Consider the following 26281-nt stretch of genomic DNA (forward strand, 5'->3'; position numbering starts at 1 on the left):
TGAACTTGTGCGTGGTGCATGAGGCCGGCGTCCCTCCAAATTCCTATGTGAAAAATGTCACTTGTACAGGCAAGAGTATGGCTTCTGTATTGTAGCTTTCCCTAATATTGAATCTGCATAAAATTTTAGGCACGGTGTTAAAAAAAAATACACTATATAACTTTCAGAGAAGAAGATGGGAAATGGAATTTAAAAATTAATCGAATTTCACTCATGAAAATCGATGCAAAGGTCTTAAATAAAATATCAGCAAGCCAAATCTCGCACGAGAAATTAGCTTTCTAAGAAATCTATTATGATAAAGTGTCCTAACCTTGAGTAACATCTTGGCCCATAAATTGAGCAGAAAGATATGTCCGATTAGGAGACACAGCCTTGCTTTCGCAGAGGCCCACAATCAAACTTGCAAACGTTACCGTGGGGATTATTTTGAAGCAAGTCCCAGACATACCACTTAATCCATGAAGAGAGAATTGCTTGGCTGCAGGCCAGAACGGATGGAGGGAGAACAGCTGATGTTACAGCACAGCAATATGCAGTAGCTTGGGCTGGGCCCCCCACTCAAGGTTGATGGTGTTGGAAGTTAATGAACATGGACACAGTCGAGAGGAATTTGGGAAGAAAAGTAGGCGTGAGGAAGTAACAGATTGGGTTATGCCCACTTTCACATCAACATTTGAAAGCCCCGAGGTAATGACAAATTTATCAAGGGATTTTTCAGTGTAAGACATGAACAGCCATCAGCTTTTTGTTAAACTGGAATTTACCTGGCGAAACACTTAGGTACAATTCAACTTGGGTTGAATTCAACTTAATTTAGTAAACCTCACTTGGGGACTGTCCAAATATTCTGCCGTCGCCCCCGGCCCCGCCCCCCGCCCCGGCTGACACAGTCTTCCAGAACTCAGGGACTGTTGATAATATTTTAGAGACTTTCTATTTCCGATCACTTTAAAATCTGTAGCCCCTTCCATCTATTTATTTATTTTCTTTCATTTCTCATGTTTTAAGTAGTTTATACACTCTGACTTTTACATGAAAATGGCTGGTCAATTATATATTATATCAACCAATGTCCAATTATATATTATATCAACAAGCCTATGTTCCGTTGCAACCATAGACTCACCATGATGTAGGGGTAATGAGTTATCTGAGTCTGCAACTCTTCTAGTCTGTGTGTTTTTTGTTGCTTCCTTTTCATGGGGCTGTTTTTGCTGGGTTGTCTGTTTGTTTCCAGTTATAGAGCAATGAGGTTGCAGTAGCTACCAAGGGCTGTTTTACATGCACCATCGTCACAGAGCAATGAATGAACCATGAAAATGTGTGGGGTTTGCCGGTAACCAAAGTGCTTGAGAACTGTGAGCTTTTAATTTGCTCATGAGCTTGGCTCCTAGATAGACAAGATTTGACAACGTTAGCATGAATGATGCCTTTATATTCACATCGTACACTAGCAAGAATAATGCCACAAACGCTAACAGTAATTGAGGTTTGTGTCCCAGGCATTGTTCTTATTTATGGAGTAATTCATTTAACCCTGTGAGGTAGGATTGCCATCCCATTTTCCAGATAAGAAAATTGAGGCACAAAGGAATTAAGTAACTTTCCCAAAGTAGCACGTTTAACCTTTGACTGACCTAGCATACAGACTCAGCTTTGGAGGGTTTGTTTGTTTGTTTGTTTGTTTGGTGGAGTGTATAGGGTTTCCTATTACACTATTGTTCACCCACCAACAAAGAGTGTCACTTCTACTTTTCCAATTTGGATGCCTTTTATATCTTTTTCCTGCCTGATAGCTCTGCCTAGAACTTCCAATATTATGTTGGAAAGAAGTGGCAAAACCAAACACCCTTGTCTTGTTCCAAATCTTAGTGGGAAAGCTTTTAATTTTTGCCTGTTGAGCATGATGCTGGCTTTTGATTTCTTGTATAGGGGCCTTTATTATATTGAGGCATGCGCCCTTTACTCCCACTTTACTGAGTATTTTTAATCATAAATGAGTCCTGTAACTTATCAAATGCTTTTCCTGCACCTATGGAAACGATCATGTGATTTTGGTCTTTTCTTTGGGTTTAATGGTAAAATTGAGGGTCCTAATCATGACCTCATACTGGAAGGAGTGGCTCTACTGAGATTTGTTAAACCAAGTGTAGACAAATCGCTAATACAAGCAAAACTGATTTTAAAAAGCCACATCAATGAGAATTCAAAATATTTTATTTCTGTGTATTGTGTTTAGAAAATAAAATTAGGATTTTTTTAATGCAAATAATTTTCATTGTAGTAAATTATTTCTTCTAACTATGTGTTTAACAGAAGTCTGGAGAAATGTCCAGTCCTGTTTTCTACGACAGAATCAATGTCTTTGGTTAGATCTTCCTTATTGATTTTCTTCCCCAGTGGCATGTTTAATTTTGATTCCTTTCCATTAATTTAACAGTTTACACACTAGACAAACGACTTCAGAAATACTGTGGTAAGTGTAATGGCAATGCCAGTTTGGCCTACTTTACCACGAAATTCTTTGGGGCTTCATGAAAATCTGAGTCATGGAAATGCTCTGTCTGTGATAAGGTCTAGTCTTCTTGATTGAGTGTCATGCTACGCTGCTTACAACTTATTAAACTTCACTGAAAATTATACGTAAATCAGCTCTTTTGTGGACATTTCTAGTAGGTAAGGGGCCATCGCTGTAACCTGGCGACGGGAATTTCTGAGTTTGTCGTGACTGGAAGAACCTTCGATTCCCAGACATATGCAGGCCACTTAGACAGTAATTGAGGTCCATGCCATTCTAAAATGCCTCTCTAGAGTCCCAGGTTCAAGTGGCAGCAACTCTCTCCTCACTTTGTGACCTCGGGACCCATCAACTGGCACTTGCTAAATGGCGAACGAAGGAATGCATGCATGCATGACTTCCCCCGCCTCATTCTTTCATTACACAACTAGAAATGAATATGCCTTAGCAGAGTTTATGTAAGTCTCCCATGATTTAAGCATTTATGTATTTTGAATTAAAATTGTATTTTATTATTTTCTTTCCACACGTAGTGATTAGTATTTGTTATCTCTTAAAAAAAATCATTTAAGTCACTTGGCATAGTTTAAAATATTCCAAATTTAGAGACGTCTTTTATTTACAACATTATAGAAGATATTTTAAACATTTTGGGAAGACTTTAGCTCTCATATGAACAGACATTTGAGCCCAGTAAAAATCACCTTCAGGTTGCAGCTACAGGAGAATCACTCTTCGTGTGACATTTCCTGGACTTTGGGGACAGGTACATTATCTGTCCCTCACCATTTTGTTTCCGTATCTACAATAAACACACATTTGTGCAGGAATACATTATTACTTCAGCCTCTATTTAACTGAATTTTATCATATGCTTATAGTTTTTTAATCATACCCTCAAGAGTTGGTAACATTGAATAGACCTTCTTAATCATTTATTTTCCAGGCCTGCACACACAAGCCAATACAACACCCTCCTCCACAGTGTTCAGTCCCTGATGTTAGAAGTGTGCTTTTCTGCTGATCCATGTGTCTTTTCTCTCTAGTCGGGCCTTTTTAGAGCGGGTGGTCTTTCCCAGCCACTCATTTCCCACTCAGAGAGGCGCTACCAGAAACCACAAGATGTCACTGTAGGTTTCCCAGCAACCTTTGTATAAGCCGTGAAGGACCTTGAAGCCCAGGGTAACTGTCAGGGAACAATCCATCCACGCCCCCAGCACACTCAGTCAGGCCTGCCCTCGGACCCCACCTGCCTCGCCCCCTGTCGCGAGGCCAGCAGATCAAGGCCCTCATGTTTAAGTAAAATACAATAAAAAATAAAGCAGAACAAGAATGGGGCTCTGAGGTGACTCTTGAATTGTACACACGTGTGGCTCTGTGAAGACACTCACAGCCAGGCCGACGCCAGCAACTGAACAATGGCCTGTTCCAGATGCGGCTTTGCCAGGGTGGAAATTTAGCACCAACAGGTAAAAGAGAATCTTTGTGATGGTTTAAGGTGATGATTTTATCTTGTACTTAGTGAACTCCTGGTAATGCAGAAAAACTAACATTCATTTTTTTTTTTAAAGGCATTTTAGAAAATGGAGAAATCGCAGACTTTTGCCCAGAGATAAGGGATTTGAGGGTTGTATCAATTTAGGTGTATTTAGAGAAAGGAGTTTATGAACTGAGCTGCTCTTGAGAAAATAAAAATCACCAACCTGTATTTGCTGATACATAGGAATTACAGTTTTGTGTGATCATGATATTGTAGTTATGATTACTAAGATTCCTCGTCTCTTAAAATACATACTGAAATATTTATGGGTGAAATTATATAGTGATCTTTGCTTCGAAACAATCCTAGGAGTGGGGATTGTAATCCTAGGAAGGGGGTGTTGTGCGCGACCCAGGACTAGCTGTGAGTTGGTAACTGTTAAGCTGGGTGGTGGGCAGCTTCTGTGTTTGAACGATTCCATAGTGTGCGAGTCGGGGGGGGCTGCGTCCCTCACCCACGGAGGAGTCCGTTCATCTTGATCTTTTTCTGACAAATCTAAGTCCCCAAACTCAGGAATATCCCATCAAAAATCTTTATCTGTGGATTATTCCTCCTTTAATTCAGCTAAACACCAGCTTTTGGAAGCAATGAGCTCCTGAAGTTTGTGATTGGTTGTGTAAACTAAAAAGAAAGGAAAAGTTTACATTTTACATTGGTGTCCAAAATCTACCTTTCAAAACTGTAGACGGTGATTGGTCCAACTTTCCAGTTTCTCAGAATTTCTTGAAAAAGTCCATTTACTCCTAACCATGCGATTGGATGATGTTGTAGATTTCCATTATAATCCCTCATAGATTTCAACTTTCCATTTTAAAGAATCTAAACGATTAGGATTCCTTTCCCATAGAAGTGCTTCTAGCCCTTTGATGATTTCCATCGTTTTCCTTTGATATTTTTCCTGTCTTATCATTACTCTCCCACTAACGGTGTAACTAGACGAACACAGGTCCCTGAGTCTTTGGACACATCAGCACTGGTTAAAACGGGAACTGAATAGCTCCTGGGAATGGAAGCGCCCTGTTGCATTTCCTGCATCCTTCCTACAGGGTTTCCATTTTTAGTTTGGCCTTTGTGGGCAGCAGGAGCATGCTATCGCCAGTCTGCGGAACAGGTCACGGCTTTTCTCTGACATAATAGTTCGAAGTAAATTATCGTCTATGCAATATAATTTATCTTATTTCCATTAATGGGTCCTCTAATACTGGTTTGCTTTAAAAACTCCTGCCTACTCCTAGGGTCCAGGGATATACTGCCGTTTATCCAGTCCAGTTTTGTATCCACACTAAGAAAGGTGCTAGATTCTTCTGTACATTTAGACATTCCCCAGTGCTTCCTTATTTACACAGCCATAGACACCCGGCATTGAATGGAGTCTGTCCCGAGCACATTCATTTGCTTGTGCATCCTTTTAAGAAATCATGCAGCTGAACATACTCAGTTAATTCAGTCTCATGTTCCCTTTTTCTCCGTAGTAAATTAACTGCAACAGCATTTTCCTTCAATGCCATGGAGTCACTTTTAAAAACCACTTTTGCTTTTGATGCGTTAAAAATTTTGCAGAGAAGGAGCTCACTAGTGCACCTGATTGTTTAGGTGGATTGTTGTCCGGACTCCATAGGCCGGCGCAGCAGCGGTCTCAGCTAACCGAAGCCGGCAGCTTTCCCCCGCTGCCCTGGAAATGTATGACATTTCCCCCGGGCTGCAGAAAGCCCTCTTGAAGCTTGAAGTTCTTTTGGGAAACCCACATTCCACTCTTTAAACCAACATTTTTTGGCAAGCCCGCCGTTTAAGAGTGCAGTGGTCGCCCCGTGAACCCACAGACGCCGGCACCCGGTCCCTACAGTTGGAACACACAGCCCAGCGCAGAAGGCAGGCATAGAAACGGATCGTTATTCACCAGGGTGTCCAAAGCTGTCTTAAGAGCAAAATTGTTCCAATTTTATTATAAAGCATCCTCCATTTCTTTTACGATAACAAAATAATAGTGCAAAGCCTAAAAGTCGAAAGCTTAAAATTGGAATTTCTTTTATAAACAGAAATTGGTGTTTGCCTTTTTCACCTTCCCCCGCCCCCCTTCCTTCTGCAGGAAATACAGTCAACAGTATTGTAGGAGGTTTGCACGGTGACAGGTTAGTCTCAGAATTAGTGGGGTGATCCCATTTTAAGGTGTAGAAATATTGAATCACTCTATTGTACACCGGAAACTAATACTGTATTCCAGCTCGATTTCAATTTAAAACCTTAAGTGAAACATTAGTGTTTACTTTCAGTGTGTGGCTTGTGGCGATCACCTCACTCCCTTAAGGCCACCGCCGGGGATGTGGGAGGACCCCCGAGAGCGAGGGGTGAAAGGCAACAGGCAGATGCAACTCCGCGGGGCTGAACAGGCCCCTCGGCTGGCCACGCTCGCGCGTTTTCTAACCCCACCTGTGGTTATCCGCTCCCCCCAAACCCCCCAGTGCTGACGGCCTGGGCGGAGCTGGTTCTGCAGGGCCTGTTTGGCCTCGCTGTGACTGCGTAACAGGCCTACAGCGCGTCTGCCACCTGCCCTTCCTACGTTCGCCGTGGCGTCTGAACCAAAGAGCGTTAGAGCCAGAAGACAGGGATCTTCTCTTCTCGTTTTATAGGGAAGGAAACTGAGCTGTGATTACGCTACATGCCCAGGGTCACATCATTTCTAGGATTAGGACTTAATTCGACATAAGGATGAAAACATTCTTGGCGACCCTTAGGGATGACTTGGAGGCACATCCTGGCAACGTCACGTGGCAGGCAGGGCATGGGAAATAATTTCAGTCGTGCGATGTTTTCCTCTCCTGCTTGTTCTATGATGGCAGAACCCCAATAATTTTTTCCATATATACCAACAGAGGGTAGAGTCTTTTAAAAAGTGATTAAAACAAAATAAAGATGAGTAACTGAATGTGCGACCGATTTTCATCCTGGCGGGTCTCCCGGTGGCGGGGTTGGCGGTGGGGTCAATCCTCCGCCTCCCGTCATGCTTCGCGCGGTCACGGACCGGGCGCCTCGTTCAAGTTCAGGTGCCAGCAAAACATGCCAGGCACAGGCTGGGTTTTTCCTCTCATCTCTCCAGCGACTCTTTGCTCTGCCTTTTACGGTGGAAAATCTCAGCTGCCCCTAAATTGACTGCTGACGTCTTTGGGTCTAGAAGTGACCTCCGGAAAAACCACAATTGTGGGCTGTGCCTATATAGGGGGGGAAAAAAAGACGCCTGTGATTCTGTACGGAAGCCAATTCCAAACTTAGATCCTTGCAAGGCGACAGCCGGAGCCAGCTGCCCGCTGCCCTGTGCGGAGACGCTGTTTATTCCTGAGAGCGGAGGGCGAAGGCGCCCTCGCCCCAGGAGGCGCGCTCTCCTGGAGCTCGGACCCCGGCGGGACCTGTAAATAAGTAATAGGCTGTCCTGTTTTAAAGACAGACCTCTTGTTTCTCTGCTGTCTCCGACTGGGAGAAGCAGTTTTACCTGTCTTCACTGGCCCCATCACACAAAGAGTTAAACACCGCGGGCTGCAGCCGAAGTCTCCACTTTAAAAATAGAAACTGCTGCTGCATTTCGGGCCCTTCCCCCGCCCTGCACCGCACCTACCACCTATCCACCGGCTCCAAGGCTGCGGAGTCAAGTTCAACGTGGAGGCCATTCCCCCACCGAGCCCACGGGAGTCTTTGTGAAAGTCCGAAGGGAAGGAAAACATAGTTAGCATCCAGTCGCTGGTATTTCCTGTGGCCAGAGCGCCTGCTCTTGTGACACCTGGCTGTCGCAGACAGGCCAGCGCGCTATGCCCGCAGACAGTGCTGTGGAAAGGAATTGCCTAAAGCAGACCCCCTCGAAAAGAAGGCTAGCGAGGATAGAGGAATGTTCTCCTAAACGAAACGCTAGCTGGGCTATTCTGACCAGTCAAGGTTAGTAGCGCGGCCATTGCAAGTCTGCTGGCTCCTGACGTGAACTCCATTGACCTGTGTTTGCAAATACTAACTTGAACCCGGGGGCGCTTCCGAGAAGGCAGATGCGGACATGTCACGCACAGCATGGCACAGGGCCGCCCTGCGCTTTCCCGCGTTCGCGCAGGAAATGCACCTGCCCACCCTGTTGGGTGACTGTATTAAACTCGCAGGCCTGAGGCAGCTCCGCCCTTCCATCTCAGCAGGTGTTTCTAGGGGATATGGAGGCAAGGAAAGATGTTGTTAAGCAGGAGGAACTGTTTGTAAGCAATTAAACTTGGCAATTTTGAATCATTTAAATTGGACCAGAAAGTACGAGGCAGGTGGAGAAAAGAACATGAGCAGAACAACTTTTTTAAAGTGCTTGCCACAAACTTAGTCGTTTTTATAATAGGAACACATGAAAGGTAGAAAGGAGAATGGCACTGGACCAAAGAGGAGCTAAGTGAGGAAATTAATTTTAGAGAGAATAACCGAACTTTCATTTTAGTAGAATATAAACACGGTTGATGATGGACTTGAAGTTTGGAAACGAAGATTCAGGGATAAAAATGACCCTCCACTGCCTCCCAAATTGGAAGAGTTGAATTTCTATGTGACGGTTGGAGTCTGAAGAGAACTGATAAAATTATTATAAAATTTTAAGACATCCAAAGCATATTTTTTAACAGGATGACATATTATCCTTTCTTTAAAAGATCAAGGAAGCAAACTAATTCTTTTTCCTCAATCCAAATTACGTTTCCTTTTAATTACTTTTGAACGATGCAATTATCAGCAAAGATTAAGAACAAATTAGCATGGCTAGAAAGTGGCTACCTACAAAGAAGGCAATTGAACAATTCAACCCGCGTTGACTGAGGACTGACTCCGGGCACAGCGCTGCGCCGGGTGCTGGGCGCTGCGCCGGGTGCTGGGCAACAGTGGTAAATAGGCTCAAGGTCCTGGGAAGAACGCCTGCGATCAATTAGTGTAGAACCAAGAGCTTTCCATTCCTCCTGAAGTGAAGTGACCACCGCCCACCCAGGCACTTGACCACAGGACGAGCAACATAAGAGTTAGAGGACGTGATAAAGAATTTAAAAACCAGTAAAGTACTCCACCTTGATGCGTCTCACCTGTCCTCAGTGAAGAGCGATTCCAGAAGTTGAAAATGAGCTATAATGTTATGTTAAAAATCTAATTTTATGTAAAGAAAATACAGTTTTACACCTTTTTGATATAGCTTAAATATATTAAAATTAGAAAAAAAAAGGAATGTCCCATGCTTTGATTTAAAAAAAAGAAAAAAAGAAAAAACTTAGGGACCTTCTTAAGATATAGTTTCAAATTTTTTCCAGCACTTTTAATGAGACTATAAATAGGCCCAATCTTGCTGGAGATAACTTGATGATGTATGTCAAAAGTTTAAGAATTTACACTGAGCAGATAATTAGACACAGTCACAAAGATAGGAAATACTGTTGATTCCCTAAACCTGAAAGCTGCCTAAATATCATTTAATAGGGGATTAACTAAATCAATAATAATAAGCCTATAGAATGAAATATTGATATATGTTATATAGTAGTCATTTGGATGTAGTAGAATTGTGTTTTGCGACATGGAACCCTCACCCTATGATATCCATCAGTGGAAACAAAGAGAGAAAAAGCGATCTGAACAGCGTGGCCGCATCGTGCTTAAGACGACGCGGCACTGGGGTTGGTGCGGGGCCAGGGACGGACTGTGGACTGGGGAGTCGCCACATGGATGTGATGATGTCCCTGACTTTTGACCGTTCCTTAGCTATTGAGTTGGCCAAGAAGTCAATTTAGGGTTGTTTTTCCTGTAAAATAAAAAAACACCTTTTTCATTTTCACCAATAACTTTATTGATTTGGATATTACGAGTATGTTGGCTCTCTCCCACATGGTATAATGTCAGTTGTTCTCAATTAATGTCTTGATTTGATCGCTATCCACTTCAACTAGCCTACCAACGGTGGGGCATCTTCCAGCGAGAAATTTCCAGCCCAAAACTTTGCAAACTATTTTGAAACATTTGATTAGTCATGGCACCTTCTCCATATGCTGCACAAATTTTTTTCTTTGCGTTTCAATTACATTTTTACTTTTCTTGAAATTATAAAGCATAATATGCCAAAAATGTTGCATATTTTCTTCCATCTTCAATGTTAGAATGGCTACACAAAAATTCACCAGTTTTGATGTTTTTTTTCAATGCACACTGATATGAGAGCTGTCACAATACAATTTAACAAAATTGTTTCAAATGAAATTAAGGACAAGTAAGTGCTACTAGAACCATCCTACGGGGAAAAACTAAATGAACTTTTTGGCCAACCCAATATTGGTATCTCCCGCAGGTATGTAGGCAAGAGGAATGAGATGAGCTAAGGCCACGTCATCTTAAATAAGTTAGTCAGTCTTCTCTTTAGAAGATGCAATCAAAAACTCATGGGCAGGTGTATGGAAATGATTGTTTCAAACGGAAGGTGGATTGCATTGTCATAGTTCAAATGTGTTTGGTCAGATACTAAGTAGTTCACACTCACTACAATCCTATGCCCTAGGTAGGATGTCCTCTTTGTGGAGAAAACAAGGTCCAAAGTTTAAATAACTGCCAAAGGTCACATAACTCATATCTGTGCTGGAATTGGAAGTTGGGTCTATCTGATGAAGGCCAGTGAGCTGTGTCCACGGCACCAAAGATCAGTAATGAAGTGTCTTTCCCAGAGCAGCGCTGTTGTCAGAAAAACGGCTTAAACACTCTTTCTTTCTTGATTTTGGAAACCACAATCTGTTGAAAATTTAGTCTTTTTTCTTGAGATAAGCCACACAGTTCTTTCACTTACCTGTGTTGCTGTTTTTCTATTCGGCCCACACACTATCTCCTTATGAAATAATGGGGGCTCTAGGCCTTGAACAAGAAAACCGTGAGCGTGCTTGCACGTTCTTGTAATTCAGGATATTTACCTGAAGTTCCCAAGGCCCAGAAGAATCTGGTGGTTTCAGATCTGGACTAGTATGATGCTGAGGGAACTTTCAGAGAGGCGGAGGGAGTGGAGAGGCAAGGACAGTCCCCACCTTTGAAGAGACAGGTTTTGATAACACATCGCTTCCCTTCGTATCAACCTTGTCCTCCAGAATTTATGTGGCTCCTTTCCTCTGACTCATCTGGTCAACAGAAGAGTAAACAATAGAGATCAGCAAATGCCTGGCGATTTTTAATTATTTTGTCAACTTGTGAGTAGGCGTGAGCCAGAAGTTGTGGGGCCTGAAGCTTCTCCATATTGGGGGATCCTCTTTAAGAAAGATCACATGAAGTTACACACAGAAGCTTAGAAAGTGCCTGTGCAATTGGGGGTCTTAATGGAAGTTTCATTGGCTGGGTGGTAAAGCCACCTCCATAGGAAGGAGAATGGCGACTTAGTACTTTATAGAAAAGGGAGCTACGCAATGTATTAGCTGCTTGCACTCTGCTTCATTAATGAAGACGTCACTGCTCCTAACCTCGCCAGTGAGGCTACAGCCCGCTCCCGTGTGGGGCTCAGATGGGGAGCAGCCAAAGCATTCCTAAAAAAGCAAAACTGTTTCATCACAGCCGTGGGCAGAGATCAGATTGTAATACTTTCGTTCCATTGCAGGGCACACATTGTAAGGGGAAAAATAAATAAAGTTTGGACCAGCGATTTCTCAAACAAGGGTGGTAATAAGGAAAGGCCATTTGGAAAACAAATCAGATTTTCAAAAGCTGCTTTTCGTTTTGAAGGTGAAAGGTCATGTTACGAGAAGCTCCGAGCTCCTTAAAATGGCCGAATAGAGCTAGCGAGTGACAAGTCATTTTTTTATGCTGATAAAAAAAGAGAGATGAGCCGGGTTTACCTCAACAGCGGCTGGCTAGAGGTGCCCTGGGGAGACGGTGATTTAGGTACGGCGCGGACCCTCACCAAGCCAACCGTGTGTATCCAGGGACGCGAATGTTTTTGCTCTAGCGATGGGATGTTTACAGATCAGGACAGGCTCTCCCCCTGTAAATTAAATACCAGATGTCTGGGAACTAGTGTTGTTGCTAAATATATTCAGAGTCACCTCCTGGGTAGAGACAGAGAAACCATAAGAGCAGGCATTTGATCAGAGTGGTGAAATTATGAGCGCAGATACTTTGTACAACGATTTTCACACTGAATAATTTATCCTAAAGAGTTCAATGGAACATTTTAAAAAATCTTAGATATCAAATAAAAGTCTAACAAGATTGTAAATTGACTGAATTGTTGTATATGGAGATATTTATAGTTTGTTTCGTTTTGAGAAAGCTTGTCAATCTTTGTAATATAAAGCATATTTGTACTGAGAGCTGAGATATTTAGTATTGAACGCACTTGACTAGAAATGCCCAGCTGCTAAATTTCAGATTCTGGCGGGGAGAACTGGGGAGAGGTGAAGACTAAGTTCAGCAGAGAAACTGGAACATGAGAGAGTACCCTTTAATTCTCACCTCTTTCCAGATTAATTACAGAAATTCTCCTAATGATTTAACAAAGAAGCAAGGAAGGAGGGGTTTGCTGGGGAGTTGAGTAAGCAGAACTCAAACAAAAAATGTTTTTAAAAAGTTGAATAGCATGCATGCACTGTAAATTACTCCTTTAATAAACCAGCCTATATTCATGCCATACAGCTTGCTTAGGAAGAAAATGTAGCAGCCATTGTTGACTGTTGCCTGAAATACATTTATAAGCCATGCAATTGCTTTATATAGTTTATTTAAGCCGATAGCACTGAAAATCATTCCAGGTAATAGAGGCTGTTATTTATGGCTTGAGCTTCCTTCGTGTAGGAGGCAAAAAGGTTGCCCCCTAAAATTCCTATTAAAATCTCCCTCATTTGTCAGCTCTGGTTCAACGGAACGCTAGGGTGGGTTGGTTGTGCCTTTCCGTAGGAGGCCCTAGAAGCTCCTGCCTAACCCCCTCTCAGTCCTGTCCCACGGGTAGTGCTTCCCCATCTCGCGAGGACGCGGGCTCTCCCGTTGACGTGATGCGGGGAGGCCACGGCCCGGGCCTGCCTGGCCAGCCTTTCCTCGGCTCTAGACCCCACCGGCTTCCTCCCGTCCCTCTGGTCTCCTTCGCGGGCTCTCCTGCTCTCGCCTGCCCCCTGCTGGGCGCAATAATGACAGGCCACAGGGGTCCCGCGCAGTGAGCAGAGAGAGCTGGGCTCAGCCCAGGAAGGGATGCGGCAGGGATTTCTTGTGCCTCGGTCTCTGCCTGATAGGCCAAGGGGTCCCTTCTCCAACATGGGATGTTTTCCTTGGCTTTGTGACTATCTACCTGCCTGCCCTTTCCAGCAGGTTGCTGTGACGTTGAACTGCCTTTTCATGCCAGTGTTAGTCATAGCAATAGAAGTAACAACATACACGTATGCAGGCTCTGGCTTCAGCATTCCCGCCCCCCCCGTCCCCCCTCCCCCCCCGCCCCGCCACCATGATAGACTGAAGTGTTGGCGCTGAAACAATTGGCGGAGGGGGCAGAGAGCTCTGTGACAGCCTGGGAGGCACCCTGGGGGCTGGGAGAGCGGTGGCAAGTTCAAATACTTTGTTTCTCTATTTTAGCCCTGTGCGGCCCATTTTCTAGACGACCCTTTTCTTTCTTACCCTTCTTTTCTCCTTTGTGAACACCAGCAAGCAAGGCAGAATGGGTCAGAGGGCTGACGCAATCGTTCTGATGGACAAACACAAGCGTGTGCAAAAGAGGACTATCAAGTTCCTCATAGACGCAAATACAGTTAACTTTGCGGCCCCTTAAAGGACTTCAGAATATACTAGAAAGACTTGCATCCAGAATGAATCCGAAGGCCATTTCTCCAGGTTTCCTCAGTCCTAGCCTCTGGTTAATTGCCACGGCAGCTAATGAGGAAGGAAGAACGGCTAGTGCCAACCGATAGCCCCGTTGGATCGAGCAGACAGCTTTCAGAGATAAGCTAAGGGTAATGGGCTTCATTAAGCCTTGCTACAGGCAGGCACACATGATCATTATAAATATTAAAACTGATCATTTAAATGCAAACACATTTAAGCATTGATTACTTAAAACCTTATGACTGTACGGCTGCGCTGCTGATTAAACTGAACATAGTGGTTTCACGTATGCAATCTGTCTGGAAAGTAAATATTATCATTATCTTGTTTAAATATTCACAGTGAAAATTGATACGTCTTGTGAAGTCCGCTGAGTCAGTCCTCAATCAAGTTGTTTAATGATAAAAACAAATGGATATGTGTGTAAATCATTTGTAAAGCAGCAGCTTTTATCTTAGAAGCTGGAACGCGAAACATACTTATCCTCCAAAATAATATTATTTATGATGGTGACATTTGCATTTCATGCAGTGAGAATATAATGTTCCAAGTTCTTATAAACTATTATTTTGCCACCAAATTTTGTCCTATCAATGAATATTTATTGGTGTGGAATATTAATTTCAATTCTGCTTCTAATACATAATAAGAGCATTGCATATGGTAAATAATTAACACACAGAAGCTAATAATAATAACTCTTCTTTCAGTTGAAAATGCAAAGAATTGGGCTTCCATGCCACCTGCCGCGCTATCAGCACCGTTTCAGGCTACGGTGACAGCGCGCTCCTGGAAGCTGCGACGCGCCCTTTGTAGGGCGCACTGGCTGGTTGGTTACACGTTTCAGGGCCTGCAGGGCGCAGCGCCTCACAGCTCAGGGCAGGGACGCAGCGGGGCGCGGGGCGTGGAGGGGCGGCTGCTGCAGCCGCCTGCTCTGCTACAGGTACCAAAAATATTTGAGGGGGGAGGGGCCCTGTCTGGAAAACCTGGAGACAGAGGTGGGTTTTTGTTTGTTTGTTTTGGTGGCAGATCTAGTGACCTTAATCCTCCTCATTCTTTGATGCATAATTGCAAAGGTCCGATAAGGCTGGGGCAGGTCAGTTCCAGGCCGGGGTGCTGCTGGCTTTGGGGACCGCCCATCAGGACCCTTCAGAAAAGAATCCAGTCTCCTGGTGCATAAGTGACTCGGTCCCCTTGTGGGCCCGGAAGCTGGATAGTTTATATTTCACAGAACCAACCCTGATTCCAGGGTTTACTTGGGCTCAGAGATGTGTGTTTTCTTTCTTTTCCGGCAGGTTCCTGGGCAGATCGCTCGCCACTACACGAAGCCGCAAGTCAAGGCCGCCTCCTCGCTCTGCGAACATTGTTATCACAGGTAAAATATCACATATGCTTAAAATAGACCTCTCCCCGTGAGCAGAGAACACGAATCATCCAAAGCAATCAACTCAAATTAATACAACTGCTTCATCATTTTTTTTTCTTTTACTGATTCTAGAGAGGGGAAGGGAGGGAGAAAGGGAGGGAGATAAACATCATCGGTTTCTTCTCCCACGCACCCCGACTGGGGACCCCACCACAGTCCAGGCAGGTGCCCTGACAAGGACCAAGCCCCAAGACCTTTCCCTTGCAGGATGATGCCTAACCCGCTGAGCCACTCCGACCAGGGCTGCTGCCTAAGTTTTACTAGTCTTTTTATGGTAGCTCACAAAGCAGGCAAGGCTGTCGTTTTCCATTTATCTTTGAAATGTCTTGATAGATATTTTGGTGCATAATCTTCCATCTTAGCATTTCAGATTTCTCACACAGTCTATTTGTTTACTGACAGACATATTTAAGCAAGAAATAATTGGACTCGGGTATTATTTATCACGCATTTTAAATATCCTTTCCCTGTGCAACGGGTTCAGCTCATTGCCGACCTGGATCTGCCTAAACTACCCGAACAGGGGCAACCGGAGCGGACGCCTAGATCACCCGCTCCGTACAAGGTGACCGGCAGCACACGCTAGGGGCTGAGCCTATGAAAGCTCCGCACACGCCTGCTCCTCAGGCTCACCAGAGAGAGCTCTGGCTTGGCCTGCGCAGTCTGAACCTTCCCAGCAGGATTCAGCTGCACCCCCAGATCGGGAAGTCACAGTCCTTGCATTTCCCAGGATCAAAGAGAAGGATGTTGTCCCCGATGGCCTGGCGGGAGCAAGGGCGGTGAGGCCTGGGCTGCAGAGCTCCACCCCGGGGCTGGGGACCTCCTGGCCAGGCTGGCTGGCTCTAGGGGCGAACCCCAACCCCTCTGAGTCCCCCTTTCTCATCTGTGAAGGGAAGGTTTCGGGCGAGATGCCCCCTTTAAGACGTCCACTTTTCTGATAACCATGTGACTGTTTTGTGTGTTCATCACATGACTGAAAAAAAAAAACAACCCACAAGAACATCATCCGTGTAAAGGGGAGCCCCCTGAAAGGGTCTGCAGGTCTTTGAGAGGCGAGAGGTCTTGGGATATTTTGTCACATGCATCTCATCATCTCCGCTGACAGGCCCGCCAGGGGGGTCAGGCGCTGCCTCAAAGCCCCCTGGGAAGAGGAATCCCAACCTTCCAGATGCTTCTGTCATCTGGCCACTCTAGAGTGCAGCACAGAGGAATTAGTTCCCCAGGTCTGACTGCTGGCCAGCCCCTCAGAGCCCTTGAAAGGATAATTTAAGGGATCTTAAAAATTGCCACTTATACCAGCGACGAAGATTTAGGGTGACTGTTTTCTTGTCTTCACTTGAGGATTCCTCACATCCATCAGGTATTACAGATCATGGTTCTCTGTAGTATGTTGTGGGGACATGGCCCCGAACATCTTCATTTATTATAGTGTTTAGTGTGATTGTCAGTAGGCAGTGAATTACCGAAAGTAGCAAGAAGGCAAAGAATCTCAGGTCCTAATAATATTTAATTATATTAGTCTGATATCATTAGTTTAATTGGGACAAAACCCTTCAAAGTGTTTAGTTTTGATTAAACAATAACATCAAACCTTTGCTATATGCTGGGCACTGTAACAGTAATTGCTTTCCTATGCATCCTCTCATTCAATGCTCGTGACGACACTAAAAGTCAGAGGTTAATGGACTCATCCAATTAAAGCAACCTCTGTCTTCCGGAGGAAGGCTCCCAACCCAAGCATGATCCCATGGGCAGAGCTCTGAAGCACCAGCACAGGACCTCATCAGACCTACTTTGTGACAAAATTTCACAGAGCAGGTTACTACAAGGCAGGGTGATTTTCCTCCGGCATGGGCCGACTGGCTAATTTTATAGCCCCAATCAAAGCGAGCGATCCAGACTCTAAACAGTCTTTAGTTCTACCAAACAAAACAATTTAAAAAACATTACCAACAGCAACCAAAACAATTTCTAAAGAGGAAAAAAGGTAACTAAGCAAAATTTAAATAATACCGTCAGAATCCACTGACCAAAATACTTAACACGATTTTGGGTTTGGGTGGGACCATGTGACAGGCACCGGGGGCCCAGCGGATTGACTCGGGCACTGAAACTGCCTTTCCTGCTAAACTCGCCCCGAGTGACCTGAGACTCCGTGGCTGCTTTGTATCACTTTTTAATGACAGTTGGAGAGATGACTTTATAGAGCTTTCTGCTCAGCCTTCAACATTATTCCTGTCGTATTTAGGGCTACAATGTGAATGCAGTGACCATAGACCATGTCACCCCATTGCACGAGGCCTGCCTGGGTGATCACGTGGCGTGTGCCCGGACTCTTCTGGAAGCTGGAGCTAATGTAAGTCCCTCTTCAAAACCTGAATGTTTTTACATCTCCTGAGCAAGCAGACCAAGCCAAGATCTCTTTCTGCCTCCCTTTCCTTCTTAGTAGTTTTCAAAGATACCAGAATAAAAATGAAGCTCTCAAATTGCCCCAGCCCTTTCTCATTTGCACTCAAAGAATGATTTCCAATCATAATATGGAATATCCTCTGGGCTGTTTCCTGCTTTCATGATTCTAAATAGCATTTTTTTAAAAATTTTATTTACTTACTTGTTTTTAGAGAGAGGAGAAGGGAGAGAAAAAGAGAAGGAGAGAAACGTCAATGTGTGGTTGCTTCTCATGTGCTCTGTACTGGGCACCTGCCCTGCAACCCAGGCCTGCGCCCTGACTGGGAATCAAACCAGCGGCCCTTTGGTTCACAGGCCGGCACTCATTCCACTGAGCCACGCCAGCTGGGGCAAGAGATGAACATCTTTACACCTATAATGTTTGCTCACCTTTTGGACGACTTTCTTTAGATAAATTCTCAGAAATAGAATTTCCAAGTTACACTGCCACCAGCAAAGTGGCTTCGTCACAACTTTTACCACCGTTAAGCTTGTTGCCTTGTTTGTACCTGACCATGGAATTGGTTTTTGTGTATTTGGTCCTTGAGTAGGTATTTTTCCATGACTCCTATTCCTTTATGTTCCCTCCTGGGAATTTTCCGCCCACCCTGTTTCTCTGCACCTCTTGAAGTCTCATAGCCATCCTTATTGATGCGTCTGAGCTAGATATACTTCGTCCCGTTCCTGCCATGCCCTTTCCCAATTCTGTCCGTGAGCCGATCACCTTACTTGTACCAACGCGTGCGGGGAGTCCCTGAGGTCCTCCGACCCTCACGCGTAGCTGTCGGTTGGGTGCAGGTCAACGCGATCACCATCGACGGCGTGACCCCGCTGTTCAACGCCTGCTCGCAGGGCAGCGCCAGCTGCACCGCGCTCCTGCTGGAGTACGGCGCCAAGCCCCAGCTGGAGTCCTGCCTCCCTTCGCCCACGCACGAGGCCGCCAGCAAAGGTGACAGCCCCGGGCCGGGGGCGGGGGCAGCGGGTCCCCGGCCCCGCGCAGTACGGGACGCGCGTGGGGGGCGGGCAGGAAGGAAGGGGAAACCGCCTCTCCTTCGCGCCCGCAGGTCACCACGAGTGTCTGGAGATACTGATATCGTGGGGCATCGATGTCGACCAGGACATCCCTCACCTGGGGACGCCGCTGTACGCAGCCTGCATGTCGCAGCAGTTCCACTGCATCCGGAAGCTTCTGTATGCCGGTAATAACCCCCAAAGCCTCTCCCGCCCCATCCATACCCGGTCACCCAGCTCTCCCCTGGTTTCTCTGCATTAGCTCTACAGGTTGCCTCTCACCGCTAAAATGTTCTTATGCTGAGGATTCTCATGCGTGAGTGTGTAACCAATTCAAAGAACCTCATTCTTCGCCTCTCCAAACCCTGCTTACATAGGTCATAGCATTCACATCTTCAAGGCTGAGTATGATGTTGTCAAATACGCCGATATCTGTGCAGGAAACCAGCAGAGGGAACTTTAAGGGTAGCAGCTGCTTCGGGAGCCTTAGCCCCCGCCAAACGCAACTCCTGACGCTTCCCCACTGTGAGCCCTCCCCGCTGACGCGCAGAGGGGAAGCCCTCGCCCTCTTGCTGGAGACCAGCCGGCTCCTCAAGGTCACCGTCAGCCCCCAGACACTTCTCCTGACCTCTGAGACCAGGGCGGCCTGTCCCACTCCAGGGCTGGCGCTCCCTTAGTTACAGGCTCTCTCCTTTCCCTGACACCTTCCTCCTGCACAGCACCTCTCCTGTGCTGGGCGCCTAACATCTACCCACAACGGGGAAATCGGTGCCTGAGCCTAGTATGGTGCGCGACCGTCCATTGGTCTCTGACACACCCTGACAGATCTTTCTAACCCCTCTGTTACTCCTAGCGTCTCAGCTGAAGGATGCATTTCTGGCGGCCAGCCTTCACCTGGGTCTCCCCCACCGCGAGCGAGACCCTTCGTCGGGAGGTCTGCTCCTTGTCGGCAGATTGCTATTCTCCCCACTGTGTTCTCCCATAAGTGTATCTAACCAGAAGAGTTTCTTCTCCATCACCTTTCTCTCCTTTGCTTGGGATATTTCCTTTCTGTCAACTATTTTATACTGGGTAAAAAAAAAAAAAAAAAATTCTGAAAAGGATTGTTGGTAATTGTGGATGCATTGTTATTCTCAGGCACTGTTCTCTCACAAAATTGATAGAACCAACAGAGTTTATGCTTTCTCTATGAAGGTTTTGCTGTACAATGTAATTTTTCCACTAAACATTTTACATTGGGTTAAAAGTATTGAAAAGGATTACATTTATTGAAACTTGAAAGTAGCAGGAGGGCCATAAAGGGACTGAGAATGCACTGCTTTGTATAAAGGTTAGTTTGACAGAATGTATCAGCAAATGGAGTTGAAAAGGACTATTGCATTTTTATTGATGGATGTTTCTTGGTGGTGTAACCATTTACGTACTGGAAAATGGGGTTGTTATTCTTTGAAACGTCAACGGCATTTATTCATCACACATGCGTTCAATGACCACCATCTGCCAGGGCTTACCCTAAAGTGAAAAGCTACACAATACGTGATTCCACATGTGAGGTGAAATCCACTGGATTTCTCCCCTGGTGTCTCTACATCAGCCGCTTTACAGATTGCATCTCACTGCTGAAGTGTTCTTATGCTGAGGATTCTCATCCTTATGTGTGAGTGTGTAACCAGTTCAAAGAACCTCATTCTTCGCCTCTCCAAATCCTTGCTTACATAGGTCATAGCATTCAGATCTTCAAGGCTGAGTATGATGTTGTCAAATATTCCAATATCTGTGCAGGAAACCAGCAGAGGAGCATGTAAACATTTTTACTTTGCGTGTAGAAATATAATGTGCCTTTCCAGTCAAGAAGCTCAGTGACTTTATGTATAAATCAACTTAAACTACATCAGTGAGAAACGACAGGAAAATCTATATACATTTTACCTAAAGAGCTCACATATCTAGAATCATGAGTTTTCCAAGACACAAAAGAGCTCTCTTGCCTTAAAATAAATGGAGAGAAGAAAAGCAATAAGCCCTTGAATAATCCCAAGAGCTGTCAATCATGATGAACATAGATAAGCCAACCTAATGGCTCACTGTGTATAATACACATAATAGTTACTATGATTAATTTTGGAACTGTTTAAAATTAAATTTTTATTAGTAGCTGTTTTCAGGATATAGAAGGTATTAGAAAATATAACAAATACGTGGGCTTCCACCAGATGAACCAAGTTTTATGGTACTATATATGCACCATATATGTATGCACGAAGCAGTCCCTTACAGAGGGGACTGCGGGCCCCTTTCTGCCACACCTTGCGCTCTGCCCTGAGGTGGCGCTTGGAACAATTTTTGTTGACATTCATCACCATTCCGATTGGCCTGCAGGCGCTGACGTGCAGAAAGGCAAATACTGGGATACACCGTTACACGCTGCCGCTCAGCAGTCCAGCACGGACATTGTCAACTTACTGCTAGAATTCGGAGCCGACATCAATGCCAAGAACACAGAGCTTCTGCGGCCCGTCGACGTGGCCACTTCCAGCAGCCTGGTGGAGAGGCTGCTGCTTCAGCGGGAAGGTAAGGAGGGTCCAGGCGCGCGTCCACGCCACAGAAATGTCTGCCGGAGTCGAAGACCTTTTGCTGGCATGTAAAGTAATAATGGCGTAAGACTGGGAATATGTTTTCGTGAAATGAAAAAGATAATCACAATGACTTTAATTTTATTTTTTTCACCTTACCTAAACTTTATAGTCCTTGGGTTAAGTTAAATATGTTCAGTTTTTGGCAATACATAGAATGTGTTTCTGTTTAGTGTCTGCAGATAAGTATTTGCAAGCTTTCCCTTTTTGATAGGGGCAGGCGCCTTCCCTAGTATGTTGTAGAAACATAATTGGGACATATTTCCACACTCAACACTTTTGTTCTACAACTGGATTTCTTAAGTCTGGTCAAAACACAATAACAACATTAGCTGTGGCTTAAAGAGTAAATCTCCCCTGAGGGAAAAAATTAAGAATTTCCTTCCATAGTGCATGACCACTTCTTTGATTTATGTCCTCTTCAAATAATGGAATCTGTTTCTGAGGTTTTAAATGCAACCGTCATTTCATAAGCCCACAGACTGAAATGTTTTACAGAACGTATATGGAATATACGGTCTCGGTCCTCATGAGATCTTATAATTATAGGCAGGATAAAGGCTTGTACGGATTTCCCTAGTACAGGGGTCATACTGCCCTAGTTTGCCACAAAGCCCTACAGTTATTTTCTGCGTTTGTGTCATGTGTCTTGCAACATATAAAACCTCATTTTTTAAAAAACTTTTAATCAGCACACCATTCCCTGACTTCCACAGCGACGCCCAGCTCCCTGAGCCAGCTCTGCCGGCTCTGCATCCGCAGCTACATCGGGAGGCCGCGGCTGCACCTCATCGCCCAGCTGCAGCTGCCCACGCTGCTGCAGAATTTCCTCCAGTACCGATGAAGCCGCCGAGGAGCTCCCGGCCCCTGTCCCGTCAGCGGGCTCTGTGTCATCTGTGTCATGCGTGTTTCCTAGTAAAATATGCTCAAGCTAGGCTAACGGTGGGTACGACACCCCCCAGGGAAGCAGCGAGATATGTCCATTGTAACTGTAAGTGTGCTAGTGGGTACGGTTGTTATAGGCTTTGTTGTTGTTTTGGGACAGAGTATATTTAAAATACCTATAAATTATTCCCATATACACCTTCGTGGAGTGAGGAAAAAGTGAGTTCTCCCTTTTATGTTTTTTAGAGTAAAAAAAAGAAAAATGTGAACTCTAACCAAAATTATTCACTTATTGCATTTAAAAAAGGTCTGTATTCTTTGAATAATACATTAACCTTTTATTTTTGGCCACTGTTATCGATTCTCTGTATTTTTGATATGAACACAAAATATGCGTCTGGTTTAGAAAAGAGCAGGGAACACACTCCTTGAGATGAAGGCCGCTCACTCGGGACACCCACCAGGCTGCCCGTGCGCTGTCCTCACAATGCTCGATTTGTCGAGAAAAGGAGAATCGTCCCCTCCTTGCAAAGGCCTCACCCGGCCCTTCTCCACCTTAAATGGACCTGGTCCAGGAAAGGGTAGGACTGAAAGTTACCACCGCTGCCCTCTCTCACCCTGAGGTGTGGAGAACATTACGCACCTGCTGCGGCTATTTTAAGGCCTCCTCTTTCTCAAGGGTAGCCTCTTTAGGTCTCTCTTCAGTGCTTTTAGACATATCACTCCAGCCTTCTTCCATTTCAGAAATTGTCAACAGCTGGTGATACCAGAACTGAAGCAAATGGACTTCGTATCTGCTCGATAAAGAGGCCCCGGGCACACCCCCGGGAAGCAGGGCCGTGCAAGGCTATAGAAAATGGAAGAGTAAAAATTCCTTCAGTTGTGGGGTGCCACTTAGCAAACTTTCAGAAGCCTTAAAAATGTGCCCAATGTGTAGACATTACTGGTGGCATGTTTAATTTTTCCTACACAAAGCAAGGGTTCAGCACACACTGTCTGGGTAAGGGAGCGTGGGATCCAAGAAGATAGCACTAAAATCGTGTCCCCTGCCTGGGTTAGACTTTGTCTATTCTCTTCTGCTTTAACTGTATTCCAGTGCAATATAAAACATAATAAAAACATTTTATGTTTCCTCTGTAATTTTAGGCCAGATTCCAGTCTATTACGGATTTAGAAATAAGATAATCAAGACATTCACAGGTCTGTGTAAAGTAGAAGAAAATGTTTTGATGAGGTTTTAAAGTTTATCAGATTTTCATGAAATAATGTGACCACTGTTTTAATAACCCAGAGGCCCATTTCCCTTACTTTTTAGTTCTTGGCTGACTTCCAGAGACCCATGTGAAATAAACCATTATTGTATGTAATTCCCAGGTCATTAAGAATGCATTTTTAAAAAAGCATTTGTTTAGATTTTTCAAAAATAGAAATAAGGCCATAGCAGGTTTGTTAAAATGTTTCTTATGTTACTAGAGACTTTGAAATGTGCCTGTTTTACTGAAACATCTCTAAAAAGTCTGTAATATCCTCATAAATATTTTTATTATAGAATAACCTCATTAATGATAATTTGGTATTAGAACTGCTTTTAACAAAAAGAGATTCCTCCTGTATTTTTCCCAAGTTAGGGGTATTCTCAGAGTGTGGGAGAAACACGTGCACCTCCTCATTGGCCTTGTGCCACTGAGAGAAATACCAAATATGAACATGAAAATTGGCACTTTAAAATTTTAGAATGCTGGCGCCTTGTATTGTAGCTCGAGTGTGATTGTCTTACCAAAGAACTGTCCTAATTTAAACATAGTATATGTTTGTTAATGTATTCAAGTGTGATTATCATCCCTGGAATAAAACACTTTTTTTCCCTGTTGTAATTAGCACTTGGTTTTGTCATAGAAGGTTCTGGAGGATGAGAGTCCATTACGTTAACTTGTTTCACCACCAGTTTTCAAATCAGCGTGTCAGCCGCATGAGAGTCAGCTCGTTGATGTAGACTAACCCCGCCGTGACCCCTGAGTGGGACTAACGTAGGGCGTCTGCCGTGCCAGCTCCCGGAGACACGTTTGGGTGCGTTTGGAGCAGACCGGGGACAACCACGCAACGTCCGAGGCCCCAGCCCCACGACAGGGGCTGACGGACTTGGCGTTCGGAATCTGGTCGAGGGTCGCATCTCCCTGGCAGTGCGATGGGCAGAGGTCCTTTTACCTTCCGCTGTCCAGAAGGGCGTTACACACACACACACGCACGCACCCCTACGGCACCCAGGGACCGCGTAATTCTCAGGGGCAGCAGTACCATTCGAACACGGAGGGTGGAAAGGAGATCGTGTCCTCCCTTAACAAGCTTTTACTGTCTTTTTCCCGTCGCTGTGTGTCCCCCATCCTCTCCACCCCGACCCTGTAGTCACCACGTGGTTGTCGGTGTCCATGAGTCCTTTTGCTGCTTCGCTCCATCCCTCCCCGCCCCCGATCCCCTCCCCGACAGCTGTCCGCCTGCTCTCTACGTGAGTCTGTCTCTATTTTGCTTCCTCACTTAACAGCTTTCGAGGGAGCGGTCTCCAAAGCAAGGCAGCACTTCGCATTGTTAGGTCTCCAATTATTATGCATATCCACAGCCACTCTGTACATACTCGTATGGCTTAGGCACGAAATTACTCCTTGCAGGGAGAACTCAATTTACTCCTCAGCCAATGGTCTCACTCAGGGGAATGGAATGCAGCAGTTTTATACTTTCAGGTACATTATCCTCAGGAAAAGCCATTAAAGGTGTTAGAAAGAATCTCACAAACGTCCTTCTCTGGTTGTGTATGAAGAGGGGACATTACGTGACCACCCCACCCACGTGTGCTTATTTTAGTAGCCATGGTCTTGTCTGTGGCCCAGGACCCCACACATAGGGGGCCCCATGCTTGGCTAATGGTCTGCTGTCTTCATCTGGAAATTCTCATTTTTGACCCATACGCCCACATTTTTATTTTGCACCATGCCCTGCAAATTCTGTACCTGTCCTGTGACATTTATCTCACCAATAAATAACATCCATCCGGGGGGATTTTCTTTTCTCTGGGTAGGTCAGATGGACCTTCCTCTTCCAATTATTCTGGGACTTAAAACCTTACAAGAAGTGGAGTGAGAAGGTACAGTCACAGGCGAAAGTCAGGGTTAACTTCCTCCTCGGGGGTGGGTGTAGCTTCTCCCCCTGTTCTCTTGAATCCTTTGTGGGAGAATCTCCTGCTCCAAACCCAATTCCCTTTCATTAAGGCCCAAGGACACAGGGAAACTAGAGTAAATTGTTTGCAAAATGTCCCCACTAGTTCCACTGCCACACCCCTTTGCAATGTGACTTTTCCTTTCTTTCCATCAAGAGTGGGGAGTCTATGTCCACATCACTTGAATTTGGATTGGCCCTCCTTGTTGCTGTGACTAAAAAACACGGTGGAAGTGATGTGGGGTTACTTTTGAGCTTAGGCACGGGGGACCTTGGACCTTCTGTTTCCATCCTCTTGGAAGCCCAGGCTAGCCTCCTTGGAGATGACAAACCCAGCCGACAGGCAGCCCCAACTGCCAAGTGCGTGGGCAAGGCCCAGAGTGTAAGATCCAAGGGCCTCACATGTTTGCCGGCTTTGTAGCAATTTGGTTCATTTCTATACAAACCCACAGTGTATGTAGTTATAAAGATTTCATTTTCAGTCTTTATGTATTTATGGAGGGAGAAAGATATCTGTTCCTCTTGGTGTTTTCCTTTGTTAAGTGATGATTATAGCCCATTACGGTCGCTGTCGATTGTAACTGAGTTGGCCATGAGCTGTAATTACAATTACAGGGGTGAACATTTTCCAGTTTCATTTGTACAGATGGAGACATGAAGTGGCCTGGCAGATTTGAACACACTATTGAGCGAAGTGCTTCTAATGTGCGCCTGGCCTGAATACAATGGAGTGAATCCCTCGAGGCGGAGAAAAACTCCCAGGCTCTTGGCTTCAAAATTAGCTGAAACTACAT

The 26281-nt window shown here is 44.9% G+C and overlaps 1 protein-coding gene across 2 annotated transcripts in view; it reads left to right on the plus strand.

Moving 5' to 3' along the window:
- ASB5 (ankyrin repeat and SOCS box containing 5) overlaps positions 1-24365 on the plus strand; it is a 41897-nt gene extending 17532 nt beyond the window's left edge. The window contains exons 1-7 of one of the 2 annotated variants that reach the window (XM_054566199.1): positions 9942-11954; positions 15173-15252; positions 17552-17659; positions 18550-18700; positions 18816-18950; positions 21142-21333; positions 22112-24365. In XM_054566199.1, coding sequence (XP_054422174.1) covers positions 11894-11954; positions 15173-15252; positions 17552-17659; positions 18550-18700; positions 18816-18950; positions 21142-21333; positions 22112-22239 — 855 coding nt within the window. In that variant the 5' untranslated portion in view covers positions 9942-11893 and the 3' untranslated portion in view covers positions 22240-24365. Of the gene's footprint in view, positions 1-9941; positions 11955-15172; positions 15253-17551; positions 17660-18549; positions 18701-18815; positions 18951-21141; positions 21334-22111 lie in introns of those variants that run through there. The other variant, XM_054566198.1, reaches the window with a different exon arrangement.
- Positions 24366-26281: the final 1916 nt, after the last annotated feature.

Source organism: Pteronotus mesoamericanus, unplaced genomic scaffold, assembly GCF_021234165.1.
Source record: "Pteronotus mesoamericanus isolate MK-2021 breed Mesoamerican mustached bat unplaced genomic scaffold, CSHL_Meso_final contig_169, whole genome shotgun sequence".
In the NCBI taxonomy this organism is placed as follows: Eukaryota; Metazoa; Chordata; class Mammalia; order Chiroptera; family Mormoopidae; genus Pteronotus; species Pteronotus mesoamericanus.